Here is a 17,766-nt window from a genome sequence, read left to right on the forward strand (position 1 = left end):
CGTTATTCTGGTTTTATTCAATTATGGATCATTTATTTACCGATCTGTCTGTTAGTGATAAAACAACTATTATACGTAATGGAAAACTAGAGGATTTGCACATAATTTGTTTTGCTCATGTTCGACAAAATTGCTCTTTTTTATCTCTTATCCGCTCTTTGGGCACAAAGAGGGCCTCTTTTAGCAACCATTATGGGTTGGGCCAGGCCCATAATAGGGCGGCCGGGTAAAGGACCGGACCCGACATATCCGAACAGACCACCTCCCGAAATATATCTAGGGAGTTTTCGACCCACTCCGGATTCGATTCCGGATTACTAGAGCAGTAGGCTGCCACCTTGACCGCTCGGCTATCTGGCCGTCCAACAGATACTATTTGGGCCTACTAAAAAAGGCCCTCTTAGTGCCCACAGGGCGGAAAGAGTTAAAAAAAAAAAAAAAAAAAAAAAAAAAAAAAAAAAAAAAAAAACAGATACTATTTAAAGATGTTGTTGGAAAATTAAACTATTGCCAATTGCTCCGAATAATATTTTGAAATAAATTTGAAAATAATCCTTTAAATAAATCTTTCCATTCATTTCTCTATGAAGAATCCACATGCGACATTTTTAATCATACGATATCAAAAATATATAATAATTACAATTAACCAGACAATTATTTCAAATACCAAACGAACAGCCAGCTTATTTATCGAGCCATCAGGCTAAATAATTACCAAGCAATTGGGCAATTTGGTAGGCCGCCAGGCCACTGTTAAATATGATAATTATTACAACATTCTGCAGGAATATTCCAAAATTAAACGAAATTTATTTACTTCCTTTAAGCATTATATTTAACAAGAATTGGTGGCCCAGCTACCGATGCAGGCCGCCTCCTGCCAGGTAAGAGGTCGTCCGTAAATGATGCATAGGCGTAGCTAGGGCAGGGCGGTGGGGGCGGCTCGCCTCCCATGACAGTTTCCTCGCTATGAGGAGATACCACGAGAGCTTGCACCAGCTGAAAATCTTACTATGATTTATTCTATAAATCTAAACTCATACGTCGCGACATCGCATATTCAATATAGTGTTCAAGTTGCTCGAGTGCGAAGATGTTACAATTCAACAGTGTTTTATAAAAGAGTTAAAAAGGGTGACATCACGATATCCGCACCGGGTGTCACCCATGCTAGCTACGCCACTGAAATGATGTCATGCTATTTTTGGAAAATATTAACCGAAATTTGGATTAAACCAATCCCCTTGTCACACGTTGCATTTTTTAAACCTCCTCTTTAAAATGATGTCACACGGGTTGTATTTTTCTTAAATACAACGATCAGAAGTGGAATTCAGTTTAAGACGTTTAATTTACTGCGTAAATATCAAATAATTTACTTCTAAATTTTTTCACACCTATGCGATAGTTAAGTACTTTTTATTGAAAATATACCAAGAGGTGCTATTTCGATTTCTGTGCAAACATTTTCGGGGAGATTTTTCATGTCAATAAATTCTTCGTCAGTCCATTCTGTCTTCGGCAGTCACGTGCAATCATCATCAAGAGCTCTCTCTGCCTCCTTGCTGCAACTCCTACAAGTCGTTCTTTTCAACCGACTGGGGCTTGACCTGGAGAATTTGCAGTATACCATTGAGAGTAGTGGTGCCGCCTTTTCGAGGAGGCACGATATAATCCACAACTGCTACATGTCCGATTCCAGATAAACGTGGTAAATAATGTTCCCGTGCCTTTGGGCCACCGTTGCTCCACTACAACAGACAGGTCTACAGAAAGAAAAGTTCCTTCTTCCGAAATTTTTCAAATTTCTTTCTGCCGGATTTGTTTAATCCAAATATTAACCAAAAAATGCTAAAATAAAAATTGCCGAATTTTTGAGAAATGAACAGTAATAAAACAACAAAAGTCAGGATGGACTGCAGAAACGGTACGAGTCCAAAAATTAAGAAATAAGATATTTTATGTACAACTTGTGCCGATCAAATTTTCTCCTATACGACTTTGGCCTTTTTATTCCCATGCAAAAGCCCACAGTCAGTGGTATCTCTGGGGGGGGGGGTTGCAACGTGCGCTTAGATTTTAAGCGCATGTTGCAAACCTTCCCCTCCGTGATGATTCATTCCTATTTCTGAGCCTAGAAATAGGAATGAATCATCACGGCGATTGGCTGCGGTTACTACTACGTAATTTGAACGTCATCGCCTCTTCTCTAGAAGCAGGTTATATAGAGCCGATATTAAAATGACCCGGCGAAGTTAGTAGTTTTTTTCTGAGACTAAATCACAATAAGATGATTAACAACCTTAAACACATTGGTCCGAGCTAAAAGAAGCATCGAATTTGACTACGAACAAATTTACTAACCAGGGGACGGCATGACGTTGGAGTCATTGATTTTTACCGAAATTCGGCGAGATTATAATGCATCCCCTAAGATTAATACGTGCCAAACAGGAAGGCGCAACATTTAAAATTACAGAAAAAAAATCCAGTAAATCACTTAAAACCTTTAGAATTCCCATCATCTGTAGGGTGTCCAGTGGCGCGGTGGGGTTTGCATAATAAAGCGGCCGGATGGCCGAGCGGTCAAGGTTAGTAGCCTGCCGCCCTGGAGGACTCGGGATCGAATCCGGACGGGTCGAAAAATCCCCAGGAATTTTTCGGGGGTGGTCTGTCTGGATATGTCGATCCCCGTCCCTCACCACCCGGCCGCCCCATTGTGGGCCTGGCCCGACCCATAATGGGCTTGCTATAAGAGGCCCTCTTAGTGCCCACAGGGCGGAAAGAGTTACAAAAAAAAAAAAAAAAAGTGGCGCGGTGGGGTCTGGTCGATTTCGTAAAGGCGAGGTGGGTGTTTCGAAGCTCGTCGGTATTAATGTAAATTTTTTAAATACAAAACTCTAATTTTTACTTTATTCTCGGTACTTTTAAATTTATTATATTTATTTAAAAATTCTTTTCGAATATTTAAGTAAGAAAATCTTACCGCGAGAGGGCGACAGAGCGTAATTAGAAAGAAGAACCAATAGGAAATTGAGTTTTACCAACAACGAAATTTAAATCGGAGAAGTCGGGGAAGGAGAAAGATTCGTTGGGATTTTTGAACTTATTTAAATTTCGAGTTTAAAGAAAAGGTAAAAAGAGACATTTTAGTTAAAAGGAAGATTCTAGTTTAAAATTTGAGCCGGGAAGCGTCGCGATTAAAGACGGGAAGACGATTTGAAGTTTCGAATTCTTTTCGTTTAAATTCCTTAAACATTTCTGTTCTTATTGCCAAGTAAATGTATTGTATTTTAGACGAGATCCTCCTATAGAATTATGCAGCTTTATAATTTTAATATTAATTTATTTAAAGCCTTTGCTTAAATCTTGCCTCTGTTTCTACACAAAATATTCATTTACCATATTCGTATTTACAAATTAAGTCTTTAAGATTGGTCGATTGCATTTTCGTTCGCTGGGACATTACGTCGAGTTGTCCGGCTGGTAGAAAACAACGTTGATTAGAATCCATTTATAGAAGTTGTTTTTAAATGGTTCTTACCTCTTGAACAAAGTTCTATTGGAAGATTCTGGTCGATTCGATTTGTTCTCTTTCTCTGGATTTTGACGATCATTAGGCTTATTTCACGCAATAAATGCCAATTTTGGCCAGATTTTGTGTCGACTGCATACTCGTGATTACTGCTTGTTGGTTGTGTGAACAAAAAGTAGAGTTGTTTGTCTGGCAGTCACCGTCAAGGGAGTATTCTTTCTAAAATTTTCCTTCCTCCCGGTTAGACTGGATACGACCGAAACAACGTGACCTTTTAACGGAGAAGATGCAAAATTTAGGCCGTTTGACTTTTTGCCTCGACTTTTATTGATTTTTACCGTTTGGTGCCGTTGGAGACTTAGTTTGGACGTTCTCGTCCGCGGAAAGATTGCCCCTTTGACTTGTTCCTTTAGTGTTTTTTTGCTTATGTGGGTTATCGCCACGGTATTGGGACTTTGTTTAATTTCGTCGGCTTGGGCCGGTAAATGAGACTGCAATTAAAAAAACCTCCAGTTTTATTGATTCTAACATTAAAAATACATTCTAAAACAAATAAAAGTGCTAACTTGAAGATTTAATTAAAATTATTATTAATTAATGTGAGAGTCGTTGCCGGGGAAAGTTGTCGAGATTTTAGTATGTGGGAAATTGGCACGATTTTCTAGAAGGATTTGTTGCCTCTGCTGGCGGACGGCGTCTCCGGGTGCGGGAGAATGGCCGTTGCGTGATGGTTTGTTCTGCGGGAAAAATTTTTAGAGTCGGGCTCCGTCTTTGACCTCTTGAGACTTCCCGATGCGGGAGAGGGAGGGATAACGGTTGGGCTCGTACTTTGGAACGGAAATCGACGAAGACCCCTCCCGTGGTTGGTGAAGATCGGGAGCCGGTTCTCGTCGGAGGGCTTAGATTGGAACTTTTTCCTTTGGGAGAAGAGAAAAAAAGAACCTTTGCTTTTGTCTGTTACTTTTGACTTTAAATTGTGATGCATGTCATCTGGAAGACTAAAGAGATTTCAAAACACCGACCCATAAGATTCAAATCGATGGGTTGTTCGAGAAAATGCCAAAAATATATCCACGGATGTAGTGGGTATATGCCTACATACCGGATAGAATGATAAATATAATTCATTAGGTATTATTTGCTACTGACTGTAATAATGGCTAGTGTAATGCCGGTAATTTAAACAGTTATATTAAAATCAAATAAGAAGTAAAATGATTATTAATGTCTAATGTTTAAAGCATCGTTAAGATTGATAATTATAACACGTAATGTTTGAATGGAATTAGAGTATAAATTGATTAGCATAATGAGTATGACTATAATAAATTGAATTGATTAATAAATGAAATTGAACTTGTCTTATTTAAAGTGTAATGTTTAGGTTAAACAATTGGTAGAGTTTGTGTTAAATAATAATTACTTTGAATTTCTGGGGGGGCAATATCACCGGCAATTGGAAGGAATACTGATGGGATTCAGATTAGCAGAGTTGTGCATGATCGTAATTGATAGAGAGATTAATAAAACATGAGGTACAATCAGTTATCAAAGATGTAGATAACTGTTTTGTCATCTATGACGTCAGGACATTGAATGTGGATCTTTTTGTGAGGAAAATTTAATCAATAAAAATATTTAATTTGAATGTGAAAAGAAGTAGCCTGAGTTATTTAGATATTACTATAATTAGATTAAATTATAAATTATTGTTTAAAAAATATGTCAAAGAATGTGCTGCTGTAAAAGTTATACACTTTAAATCTAATATGCCTTTATATATATAAAAAGAATGCTTTCCAGAAGTATATTAATAAAATTAAAGAGAGAACTACTATGCAAAACGATCAGGAAATAAACAACCAACCAATGTTGATATAGATCAGGAAATAGAAAATATAATAAAAATGTTTAGTTTAAATAATTACCCTAGACCTTTGTTGTTAAAATGGTTAGGAACTAGTAAAATAAAAAATGTAATACAAAATAAACAAACAGATGAAGTTAAAATATATTATCTTAAAATGGAATATGTATTCTGGGTTTTTGAAAAATTAAAAAAATTAGATATTATTTTGATACCAGATCATATAAGAACTACAGGGAAAATGATTAATTTAAAAATAAGGAACATAATGTTTTAGAAAATGATGTAGTTTATTCATATTATTGCAGCTGTTTACACAAAGATTTATTCATGAAACTGGAAGAAAATTAAGTATAAGATTTAAAGAACACATATACAGGTATACCTCGAGTTAAGTCGTTTATCAAAATATATATATATATATATGGAGAAATACAAATCAAGTTTAAGTCATTTTATTTGACTACGTCTGTCTGTCACAAATATTGAAGTTGTAATATCACTAGAAAAGTGTTAAAAGCACAAAATCATATTACTGGTACAATAAATAAGAATAAAAGTATATAAAAGCATATTAAAATATGCAGAATTAGAATTGAAATATCAGAATCAGCTGTTGATGCTGACAATCCACAGCCATCTACATCCGTGATGTCAATATTGGTAAATTTAACAAATTAGTTTTTTCTACTATAGCAAAATAATTTTAATAACTGTATTTGTTATTTAACCTTACAAAATTATTTTATTTTATAATATGTTAGAGCAAACCACATTCACAAATAGAGTCCACGATGTACTGTAAACATTGCCAAATTGTAAACATGTACATTTACAAGTATGTACATACATACATGTATTTGTAAATTTAGATTACTTTTTTTCCTCTACTATATTAAAAACTAAAATTTATTTGTTTGTAAGCTTAAAATAGATTCTTATTAACCATATATTATTAAAAATGCATTTATAAATAAAATACAGAACTGGAAATGGTTATTTGTAGTTTAGCCTAGTGACAAGTGAATTCGGAGACAAGTAAATTGGACTTAAGTTACCTCTCCTGGAACCAATTACCGACGTAAGGTGAGGTATACCTGTATGCCATTAAAAATAATTTAATTTTGTCATCAGGGGCACAACATTGTAATAAGGAAGGTTGTGAAATTATAAAAATTAGTATTAAATCCATAACGACAGAAAATAATCAAATAAAAAGAAAATTACAAGAACATATTGAAATCTCGAAAGTACCTGAAGATGATAGAATAAATAACAACGTGGGACTGAGGCTAAATGAGGGATGGATGGATATTAAAGAATTTGAAATTGAGGTAAAATTTATGCTAGAGTGTGTGTGACATATTGAGAGTGACAAGAGATGGAAAACAATAAAGAGTGCTGTTAAGTATGTTTTAACTTTATATTATATTTGAGTAATTTGTTATTGATGGTTTTATTCTTTTAATAACAGTGTTTTGTGAAATGAATTGAATGGTACCTATCCTAATGTAATGATAATTATTGGAACACTAACTTGTAATATCTCTGAAATTGGAAAGAAGAAAATGTAGAATTTACCATTTCCAGATAGATTACAATTTATCATTGAAAAATTTTATGGGTGTACTATAGATTACTCCCTATGGAATTTCAGGACTCTGATTATATATTTGAACTCAGGGACCGAGACGAGTTCAACGATACCCTACTTTTGGACCGGAGACGAAAAATAAAAAAGTTATCATACTTTTTTCGGCGATCGCGCGATGATAGGGAGTCGCGTCGCTCTCCGCTAAGTCGGCCTCGCTATCGCGATCGGGAGTCGCGTTGCTTGCCGTTAAAATTGCCTTTAGTAGACGTTTCCCCCCTTTTTTTACTTCGTTCAAGAACTACCGTGAATCGATCACTAGTTTAGCACATGGCGGCGTGTGGTGGCACCCATACGAGAGGTCAGTCGGGCCGCCATGTTCGCTGCCATAACCGAAATGGCGATCGCGCGATGATCGGAAGTCGCGTCGCTCTCTCCGCTCTCGTATCGCGTGTTTAACCCTCCGGGAGATGACCATAGTCCGACGTCATGGTTTGCAGACTTTACCGCAAGATGGCAGTACTAGCGGCACTATGGTGCCGTCTTTATGAGTGCATTAAAAAAGTATGGTAAGTGAAAAAGTATGATAACTTTTTTATTTTTCGTCTCCGGTCCAAAAATAGGGTACCGTTGAACTCGTCTCGGTCCCCTTAGTTTCAATATACAGCGGTACCTCGATATACGAGTGCCCTAATATACGAGTGTTTTCCGAGCGAGCGATATTTTGCTTTGAGATGAGAGCAAGATTTGAGATACGAGGAATCGCACACTACATCGCTGCACACGACCCCAACATGCGAGGCGCATGTTGGGGTTGTGTGCAGCGTCTAACGGTTTCTCCCACCTCAGACTAGACCTTAGTCTGTGTGCTTGTTTCCCTCGTTTTCGAAGCATTTTTGATAAGTTGGGTTCGCGTTTTTTGCTTTTTGTACATTTACAAAACTTTATCACATTTATTTTTATAACCATGGGTCCGAAGAAGAGATGATGTCTATTGAATTAAAGCGTGAAATCATAGAAAAACATGAGCAAGGTGTGCGAGTAATTGACTTGGCGAGGATGTACGGGCGTAGCACATCAATGATATGTACTGTGCTTAAACAGAAGGAGTTGATAAAGGGTATAACGCTAGCTAAGGGTGTTACAATAATTTCTAAGCTCCGGACATCTCTCCATGAAAAGATGGAGAAACTACTGATGGTGTGGGTGACAGAGAAGCAGCTTCAAGGAAGAACCTTAACACAAAGCATCATATGTGAGAAGGCACGAACGATTTATGGTGATTTGCTGAAGCAGATTCCACACACTTCCACAAACGAGGAATCGGAAAACTCGTTTAAAGCCAGTCGGGGCTGGTTTGACAACTTTAGGAAAAGGACCGGCATTCACTCCGTCGTCAGGCATGGTGAAGCAGCAAGTTCGGATGTGAAGGCAGCTGAGGTTTACATCAAAACGTTTTCCGAACTGATAGAAGCCAAAGCATACATCCTTCAGCAAGTCTTCAACTGTGATGAGACAGGGCTTTTCTGGAAAAGGATGCCGAATAGCACTTACATAACGGCAGAGGAGAAGACGATGCCAGGTCACAAACCCATCAAGGATAGATTAACTCTAGCACTTTGCGCCAATGCGAGTGGCGACTGCAAAATCAAGCCTCTGCTAGTATACCATTCGGAAAATCCCAGAGCCTTTAAGTCACATAAGATTTTAAAAGAAAAACTGCAAGTTATGTGAAGGGCAAATCCGAAGGCGTGGGTCACCAGGAAATTCTTTGTGGAGTGGATAAACCTGGTGTTTGGCCCTTCTGTTAAAAAATATCTACAGGAAAACAACTTACCCATGCAAGCCCTTCTCGTCCTCGATAATGCCCCTGCTCACCCACCAAATCTCGAAGATGATTTACTCGAAGAGTTCAAGTTTATAAAGGTTCTCTACCTACCACCCAACACCACTCCTATCCTGCAGCCCATGGATCAGCAGGTGATTTCTAATTTTAAGAAGTTGTACACCAAGCACATTTTTCGGCGCTGCTTTGAGGTGACAGAGAACACAAACCTTACCCTTTGAGAGTTCTGGAAGGACCACTTTGACATCGTGATATGCCTGAGAATTATTGATCAGGCCTGGCTGGGTGTTACAACGAGGACCTTAACCTCTGCATGAAAGAAGCTGTGGCCTGAGGCTTTAGCTGAAAGGGCCTTCGAAGGATTGGAACCCGAAGTGTCAGTGGTAGAGGAGATTGTTTCTCTGGGAAAATCCATGGGTCTGGAGGTGAATGAGAGATATGTGAACGAACTCGTCGAGGAACAGTCTCAGGAGCTGACAACTGAGGAGTTACACGATCTACATTCGCAGCAGCATACTGTGGTTCAACAAAAAATTAGTTTTGAAGAGGAGCCAGAGATGGAGGAGGTTATCTCTACAAGAGATATAAAGGAGATCTTGGGAATGTGGGAGAAAGTTGTAGAGTTCGTGAATAAAAATCACCCCGAAAAAGTTGAAACTGGTCGTGAATCGGAGTTATTCAACGAAACTTGCCTAACTCATTTCCACAATATCCTGAAAGAGAGGAAGAAACAAACCTCCTTGGACAGTTTTTTTAAACGATCTGCAGGTGAAAATGAGCAAAGCGTGACAAAAAAAGCGAAGACCAGTGACGAAAATTAAGCGCTTCCGTAAGCACTTCACTTTTTCTTTTATTATGTTTTTATAGAATATGTATTTGTTATTTATAAATAAATGTTTCTTCTTGTAAATACGTTTTTCTTATTCAAAAACACTTAACAAAAACAACTGAGGTGGTGTTTTGGGAGCTGGAACGGATTAATGGCATTTCAATTAATTTCAATGGGGAAAATTGCTTTGAGATACGAGCAATTTGAGATATGAGCAAGGTTACGGAACGAATTAAACTCGTATGTCGAGGTACCACTGTATAATCAAAGTTCTGAAATTCCATAGGGAGTAATCTATAGTACACCCAATTTTATTGTTTAGTATTTATTTAATTTTTTAATATATTGTAATTTATTGGTTTTATATTATGTAAATAGTGTGATGTATTTATAGGTAAAAGTTGTTAGTCTGGAATTGCTACTTACATTGTGATGGTATAGATATTTTTGTGTTTCATACTGTATGGATATATATAGGCTGATGAGTTGTTTATGTATCTGAAGTACATTCTAAAACTTGATTGTGGATAATTAAAGGCTATTTTTGTTAACATTTAGTTTAATTTTGTTCCAGTCATTCCCTGATATGGTAAGTCCTTCAATTTATTATAGCCATATTCATTAGCCTAATCGATTTATACTCAATTTATGTTGTGGGCTAGAAGCATTATTTACTAATTGAATGGAACTGTTTATTTGTAAAATATTTGGGATTCTAAAATGACTTATTTGAATATGGATACTGAAGATGGCCTAATTTAAGACTAATGATGTTTTATAAATAAGCAGTAAACAGTTCCCAAAATAAAAGTTATCATTTGAATGAGTAACTTATAGTGATTACATTTTATTGGCTGCATATTGATTTCAATAACAATATCCATAATTACAATAAGTGGGTTGTGTCGTATTTGTGACGTGTTCTTTCTTCGAATAGAAAAGTAATTTCTGTAAATTGTTTTGTCATCAGTAAATACTTGTCGAGCAAGGATCGTTGTCCTTTGTCTTTCCAAAATTTTTAAACTCCTAAGTGTTTCTATTACTTCCTATTATCCGAGAAGATATTTAAAATTGTTCCTCTTAAAAAAGTGTTGCGCGTCTAGTGTTGCGGGAATGATCTTGCAGAAATAGAAGATGGCAATGTTGTTGTTGTCCTTTGTCTTTTATCCAACACTGTCGTTTAATTATAGGAATTTTGAATAGATTTAAATATTCTGCAATTGTTTATTATTTTCTCGATTTAAAATAGTCTTTATTATGAAATTGATAGAATTTGATTAAAAACAGCAAAATATACAAGGTGCGTCTGAAAAGTTTGGTGAATGGTCCCATAGTTGAATAATCGTGCTGGTTAGGATGTTGCACTCACGCAGACATAGTGAGAGACTTGCCAACTAGTGCGCCCTAGCGTCAAAATCATGACAGTTAAACAGAAATGCACTCAGCAAACAATGCAACGCAGTCAGTGTGAGAAGGAGTGTCACTGCGAAATGGAGCAATGCGTGAACATTACGGCACTTCCTCGCTACACGCCAGGTGACAGTTCTTAAACACACTCCATGTTCTCCAGATCTGGCACCTGCAGATTTCTTCTTGTTCCCCGCCTGAAAGGCCTACGCTTTTCCAACATTGTGCAGATTCGACAACAGTGCTTCGTGCAATACTGAAAGAAGTGTTTGCTCACAGCTTCCAGCAACTGTACAACTGATGTCAAATGTGTGTTGTTGCTAATGGCGATTACTTTGAATGCCAGTAAAGGTATTTTGTTTGTATCTCTTGTTTGCTTTATTTTATGAGACCATTCACTAGACTTTTCTGACACACCTTGTATTTACTGTGTAACTATGAAATGTTTACTATATGTCAAATTATTACATTGTTTTCTTAGAATTGAAATTATGGGTGCTTCTTAGTGATGTGAGTATACCAGGGCTTAAAGTGACTCACTTTTTTCTTCATAGCTCCTGTCTTTTTTAGTTTTTTCTGAGACAAACTTGCTTTTTTAGCTTTTTTTCACTTCCCATGGAATTTATTTTATTTACTTTTGTAAATGTGCTCAGGAGCAAATCAGCACGCTCGAATACGCCTTATCATGTGACCGTGCATCACACCGCCATTTACATATGTACTGTACGTGTATATAGAGCAGGCTGCGTTTCTTTATGCAGTGCTCGGTAAGTGCTTTACAGTGAACACTCTGAAACTGCATTTTCTAAATGCAGCGCTGCAATGTAGCAAACTGTTTCTAAATGTTTGCTGCAAGAAGTCACTGCAGCGAAGATAAAGCAGCTTTTACGTCCGCTACATGTGTAAAGCAAAATGGACGCTTGTATGTATATTATGATATTATGCTGTAAAAATAAAGTCCAAGTGACTATTGATAAAATTATTATGGAAAGATTAAGAAGGATTAAATTTTATAAAATTACTCTGAGAGTTATCTAAAGAATAAGAAAATACTAAATTTTAAATATAATTATATATATCTGTTCACATTTTTAGAGAAGTGAAATGTTCGATTGTTTATATTTCTTTATTTAACTATTGTAATTCTCTAAGTAAAGCACTATTTTCAGGTGTAACTGGAATTAAAGGATAGATTACGGCATCCGATCCATGTTTCGCTCGATTGGAAAGCATTTCTAAACTATGATACAGCGATGTGTAGCGATAGCTGCTTGTGATGTCATTTTCGCTATACTCTCACTGCATAAAGAAACGCGGCCATGAACCAGATTTGGCTACCCGTTTTTTGGTTTGGCGTAAAAAATATCATTTGGTGCATTGGCTACATTTTAGGCTACATATTTGAATAAAAATGCACTTTAAAATGGTGTTTCATTGTTTTTTATTAGAGACTCAAATAAAACAATTTTTTTCAAATAAATTTTTGTTTGTCTCTTTTATAATAAATAATTTATCTACTAAGTAAAAATTGAAAGTGTCTGTAAAAGTAATTTTTTCAAAATATTCTTTTCTGTGATAGTTTTAATACTTATTACTATTGTGAGGTTTTGAAATTTTAGAGAAAATATTCTAGAAAATTAATAGAAAATCTTTTACAATTTTGTATAATAATTTGAAATTTTTATCAAAGTTACACATCAAAGGGAATAAGGAACAAATGTTTTTTGTGTTGACAGTCAGTTACTGAGATAGATCTTTATCTTCCATGACTGAACCCTGACTAAAGGCTGATTAAACCCAAAAGACTCATCATGACACCCAGTCAGATAATTCTTAATCTCTATTGGAGGAGAAAAATAGCATAAATAGGGGATATGCCCTAAACTCAGGGCACTTCAGCATATCATTGTATCCTCCATAATGAAAAACTAGTGCCATACTTCTTCAGATTGATTTTCTGCCCAGAATACAGAAAAGTTTAGCAATCACGTTATAAACGAGGTAATATACTTGTATTTGTAAACTCACTCTCTCTCTTATAAGTTAGGGTCTCTGTATCTTTTGATTTATCTTGATTATTTGTAATCATTTTGCCTATAATTGTAATCTTGTTTATTTTTATCGTTTTAATAAATTTAAGTTTTATTTGTTTTATGTGGCCTATTTGATGACTCAACTCCTAGCCAATGTTCGGATCACTTACTTGCAACCCTCCTACTTGAGTTTATTCCGTATATAAATCGTGAGTTAAACCACGATTAGAAATAATAGTGTAACTGGTGTCAGTCCTGACAAGATCACGATTTTTCCGAATCCCGATCTAATATAATCTCGATAAAGCCATCCTTCAATGCAGTGAGCTGACCGAAAGTTTCGACAGGGTAAATGCATTGGCTAGTTGCATAAACAAGCCTTGTATTCTCACACTATAATTTAGACATGTTAATTCTTAAATAATAAAAGTAGAAAAAAAAGTAATTTTCCTATTACAAAGGACTTATCAAATTGCAGTTCTTTAATTTCAAAATTGAGTCAGATTTCTTTATTATACTGATATGTATGTTTCGGGTTTATCAAAACAATTCATCAGTTGGACTTTTGTTTTTCTGTTTTAATAGAGAGAGGAAAAGTGGTTTTAACTTCCTTATATTATTAAATTTATACCATCGAAAATATCTGTTTTTAATATTTTAATTTGTTTCTCTAGTCTACTTTTTGTACTGTGAGATGTAGGCATTCTTTATCTAATAATAATAATATTATTATTATTATTACTAATCGATTTAATAAAGAAATCGATTAGTCAACTTTCAAATTAAATAATTCTAGTTTGATAAATCCTTTTGAAATAGCAAATTAATAACTAGTAGGAATATTATATAGGAAAATTAATTTTTATAGTCCATCTTGGTATGACGCTTGGATGTCGAACAGTGGTCAAGCTGGCAGTCTACCACTCTGGAGGACACACATTCGATTCCGGACAGGTCAAGAAAATGCCCAGGAAATTTTCGGAGGTGATCCGATCGGATATGTCAACCCCCATCTCTCACCACTCAGCCACCCCATTGTGAACTTGGTTGAACGTATGGGGCAGCCGAGAATGTGAGCTTGGTCGAATGGCTTGCTAAAAGAGTGTTCACAGGGCAGAAAGAGAAAAAAAAAGTCTGTTTTGGCAAGATCATTTATTGCATAATTTGCACTATTTTGCATATAAAATGAATGTTTCGACATAGTAAATCGAGCCAAAATACCCAACTGTTGCTAAAGTAGTCAAAGCATTGTTGGCTCTCAGTCATGGCAACGCAGATGTTGAAAGAGGGTTCTCCATTTCTAGATGGATTCTGACAGAAGACAGAGCTTCTATGTCAGAATGAATGATGAATTCATTGTTAGTAAAAGATGGACTCCGTGTATACAACAATAATGCCATTTTGGTGCGAATGCCAAAGAAGTTACTTGGGTTGGTCTGCAATGCATATGTTAGTTACAAGGCTTTTTTGGACAAGCAAAGTAAACTGAAAGAAGAAAAGCAGAAAAAAGAACAAGAAGGAAGGAAGAGGAGGATAAAATGAAAGTGCTTGAACAGGAGAGAAAGAAAATTGATATTCTTGAAGCTGAGCTGAAGAAGAAGAAAAGAAGAAGAAATGCAAAGGAAAACGAGGTCTAGAATGTTCGAAGAAGTCACTAATAGACTACGAAATGCTGTTGAGATAAACAATGTTGAAGAGATACGTCTTGCCCAAGGGCTATTGGAAGGTGCAAAGAAAATTCAATGGGATGAAGAGAAAACAAGAGAAGTGCAGAAACTACAGCATGACTTAAACAAAAGAAAATCTTCAATTACAAATTTTTTTTAACAAGAAATCAAAAAATGTACCTTGAAATAAATGGCATTTGAAATTTGGCATGTTATATGGAGATATGTTCTGGCAGTTATGTTACTCCTCCATCGCTATGTATAATATAGTAACTCTCTCACAGGCACACTGTGTAATAATAAAAGAAGACCCTTCTAACCTTTTTTACCCGGTGTGGTTCTATTTTTAGAATCGCTTCGTTCTATTTACAGATTAGCAAACGTTTTCACAGCCCCTCCTGGGCTCTTCTTCAGGCTTCGTCGAATAGGCCGTTAACATTCGAAAATATTCAATTTAAATTTCTTTCCGGAATATTATCACGTGCGGCAGCTGGATATTTGTACTGCGCATGCTCGATGCTCCTCTCCTTTAAACGCTGTTTTCTAGGACAACCTGCCATGCGCTCGATAGGATCATTTCGTCCTTATGATTAACGCAGGTGTTACGTAATCCAGCCTTAAATATCTCTATGGCTTCTAGCCATTTCAATTGCTGTGGGTTATAGCTGGGTATAATGATTTTTGCCGCATGCAGGTCGGCCGTTATCTCCTCTTCCGACGCGTACGTCGCCAGGGCCGTGGTGTATCTACCGTGGTGTATGTCTGACTCGTGCTCCTTTAATCTCACTTTTAACGCACGTTTCGTGGAACCAATGTATGTTAATTGTCTATCGCACCTGTGATCTTCTAGTGGTATCATATATACTCCCGGAAGCCTGTCGGGGTTTGGTGGGTCTTTACTGTTGCTTAATATTCTGAAGAGAGTCTGACATCTTCTGTACACGATGTTAATTCCTTGACGGTTGGCCACGGTTTTGTAAATGGATTTCAGCACTGGATTGTATGTGATAGGTATCCTTTCATTTTCCTCCTGTGTGATATTCAATGGTTAGTGCTGTTTGACTTATGAGAACTCCCAAAAGGAAAATAAGCAAACAGCACAACCATTGAATATCACACAGGAGGAAAATGAAAGGATACCTATCACATACAATCCAGTGCTGAAATCCATTTACAAAACCGTGGCCAACCGTCAAGGAATTAACATCGTGTACAGAAGATGTCAGACTCTCTTCAGAATATTAAGCAACAGTAAAGACCCACCAAACCCCGACAGGCTTCCGGGAGTATATATGATACCACTAGAAGATCACAGGTGCGATAGACAATTAACATACATTGGTTCCACGAAACGTGCGTTAAAAGTGAGATTAAAGGAGCACGAGTCAGACATACACCACGGTAGATACACCACGGCCCTGGCGACGTACGCGTCGGAAGAGGAGATAACGGCGGACCTGCATGCGGCAAAAATCATTATACCCAGCTATAACCCACAGCAATTGAAATGGCTAGAAGCCATAGAGATATTTAAGGCTGGATTACGTAACACCTGCGTTAATCATAAGGACGAAATGATCCTATCGAGCGCATGGCAGGTTGTCCTAGAAAACAGCGTTTAAAGGAGAGGAGCATCGAGCATGCGCAGTACAAATATCCAGCTGCCGCACGTGATAATATTCCGGAAAGAAATTTAAATTGAATATTTTCGAATGTTAACGGCCTATTCGACGAAGCCTGAAGAAGAGCCCAGGAGGGGCTGTGAAAACGTTTGCTAATCTGTAAATAGAACGAAGCGATTCTAAAAATAGAACCACACCGGGTAAAAAAGGTTAGAAGGGTTTCTATTTATTGTTACTCCTCCATTTTCTTTGCTGTATAATGGTCGGAACTCCTCACAGGGCACATGGAAACTTAGGGTGGGCCCGTTCTGGCTTAATGCAGTCTTACTGGTCACTTTTCTGGAGTATAAACTCGGCTTAACTATTTTCATATTTAATTTTTTCAGGCCACTAAATAATTAATCTAATATCATATGCAATGTTATTGATACAAAATGTGTGTGTGTTTGTGTTTTTTTTTTAATAATGCCTCTTTTAGTTCACTTTAACACTATTAGCTTTTTTTTCAGTGTGAACTGTCTTTTCTCACTTTTTTTTCACTGCCATGACTGCTTTAAGCCCTGGTATACTGATTACTGCATGTGTTATAAAAATCTATTACCATGCAGCTAATCAGCTGGATGTTTGGATGCTTTTTTACTCCTAGCAGTCATCTAACTATTTGTGAGCTAAAAATTGAGAATGTTATTACTAATACAGTAATAGATATAAGTTTTACTATGCATTGTTGTGAATGTTTCTTTTCTAGTATATACCAAAAAGTGAGGCTGTTTAGAAGCACCCTGTTTTTTTAGTGTGTTAAATACTAATTTGCATAAATTTATTTACAGATGAGCAGCAAAGAAAACTCTCAAGGTCAAAATGTATGTATTATAAAATATTTTTAATATATTTTAATATACAATAAGTTTTCTCTTTATGTAATGTGTGTTCTGGAGAACCTTGTTTGAAAAGGAGGGTTTCTCATAAGGATGCATATAATTTTACTATTTTTGTAAGATAAGTTTTGCAACTTCCAAAAATGCTGAAAATATCAAATTATTTCTTAGCGGAACAAAGAAAATTGCAACTGCTTCTGTTCTGTTTTAACAAAAATTGAAAAAAAATATATTTTTTAAAAATTAAAAATAATTATTTTTATATTAAATGCTCTTTAATGGAATAAAGGGTATACAGTACTTCATTTGGTAATGCCAAGTGTTCTAAAAACGTAAGAAGAAAAAGTTATAACTGTACATAACTTTGAAACAGTTAAAGAAATTGAACAGAAATTAAAACAGACTATAATTAGTCTGTTTTAATTTCTGTATTATGTAAAGTGTCATTGAACTTGAGGCAAGCCGGAATTTATATACCATATTTACCC

General features: G+C 36.2%; 2 protein-coding genes across 2 annotated transcripts in view; both read left to right on the top strand.

Annotated features, from left to right (window-relative positions):
* Positions 1-3,006: 3,006 nt before the first annotated feature.
* The window catches only part of LOC136974600 (aurora kinase C-like), a 39,187-nt gene continuing 24,427 nt past the window's right edge, over positions 3,007-17,766 (top strand). Inside the window, exons 1-2 of the mRNA XM_067269532.1 lie at positions 3,007-3,137; positions 17,231-17,263. Coding sequence (XP_067125633.1) covers positions 17,231-17,263 — 33 coding nt within the window. The 5' untranslated portion in view covers positions 3,007-3,137. The remainder of the gene's footprint in view (positions 3,138-17,230; positions 17,264-17,766) is intronic.
* LOC136974620 (tigger transposable element-derived protein 1-like) lies at positions 8,179-8,730 on the top strand. Its single transcript, XM_067269549.1, has one exon. It carries the CDS (start codon positions 8,179-8,181, stop codon positions 8,728-8,730), a length of 552 nt encoding a protein of 183 aa, XP_067125650.1.

The sequence above is a fragment of the Centruroides vittatus genome, unplaced genomic scaffold, assembly GCF_030686945.1.
Source record: "Centruroides vittatus isolate TY-2023 unplaced genomic scaffold, ASM3068694v2 contig_351, whole genome shotgun sequence".
NCBI classification, from domain to species: domain Eukaryota; kingdom Metazoa; phylum Arthropoda; class Arachnida; order Scorpiones; family Buthidae; genus Centruroides; species Centruroides vittatus.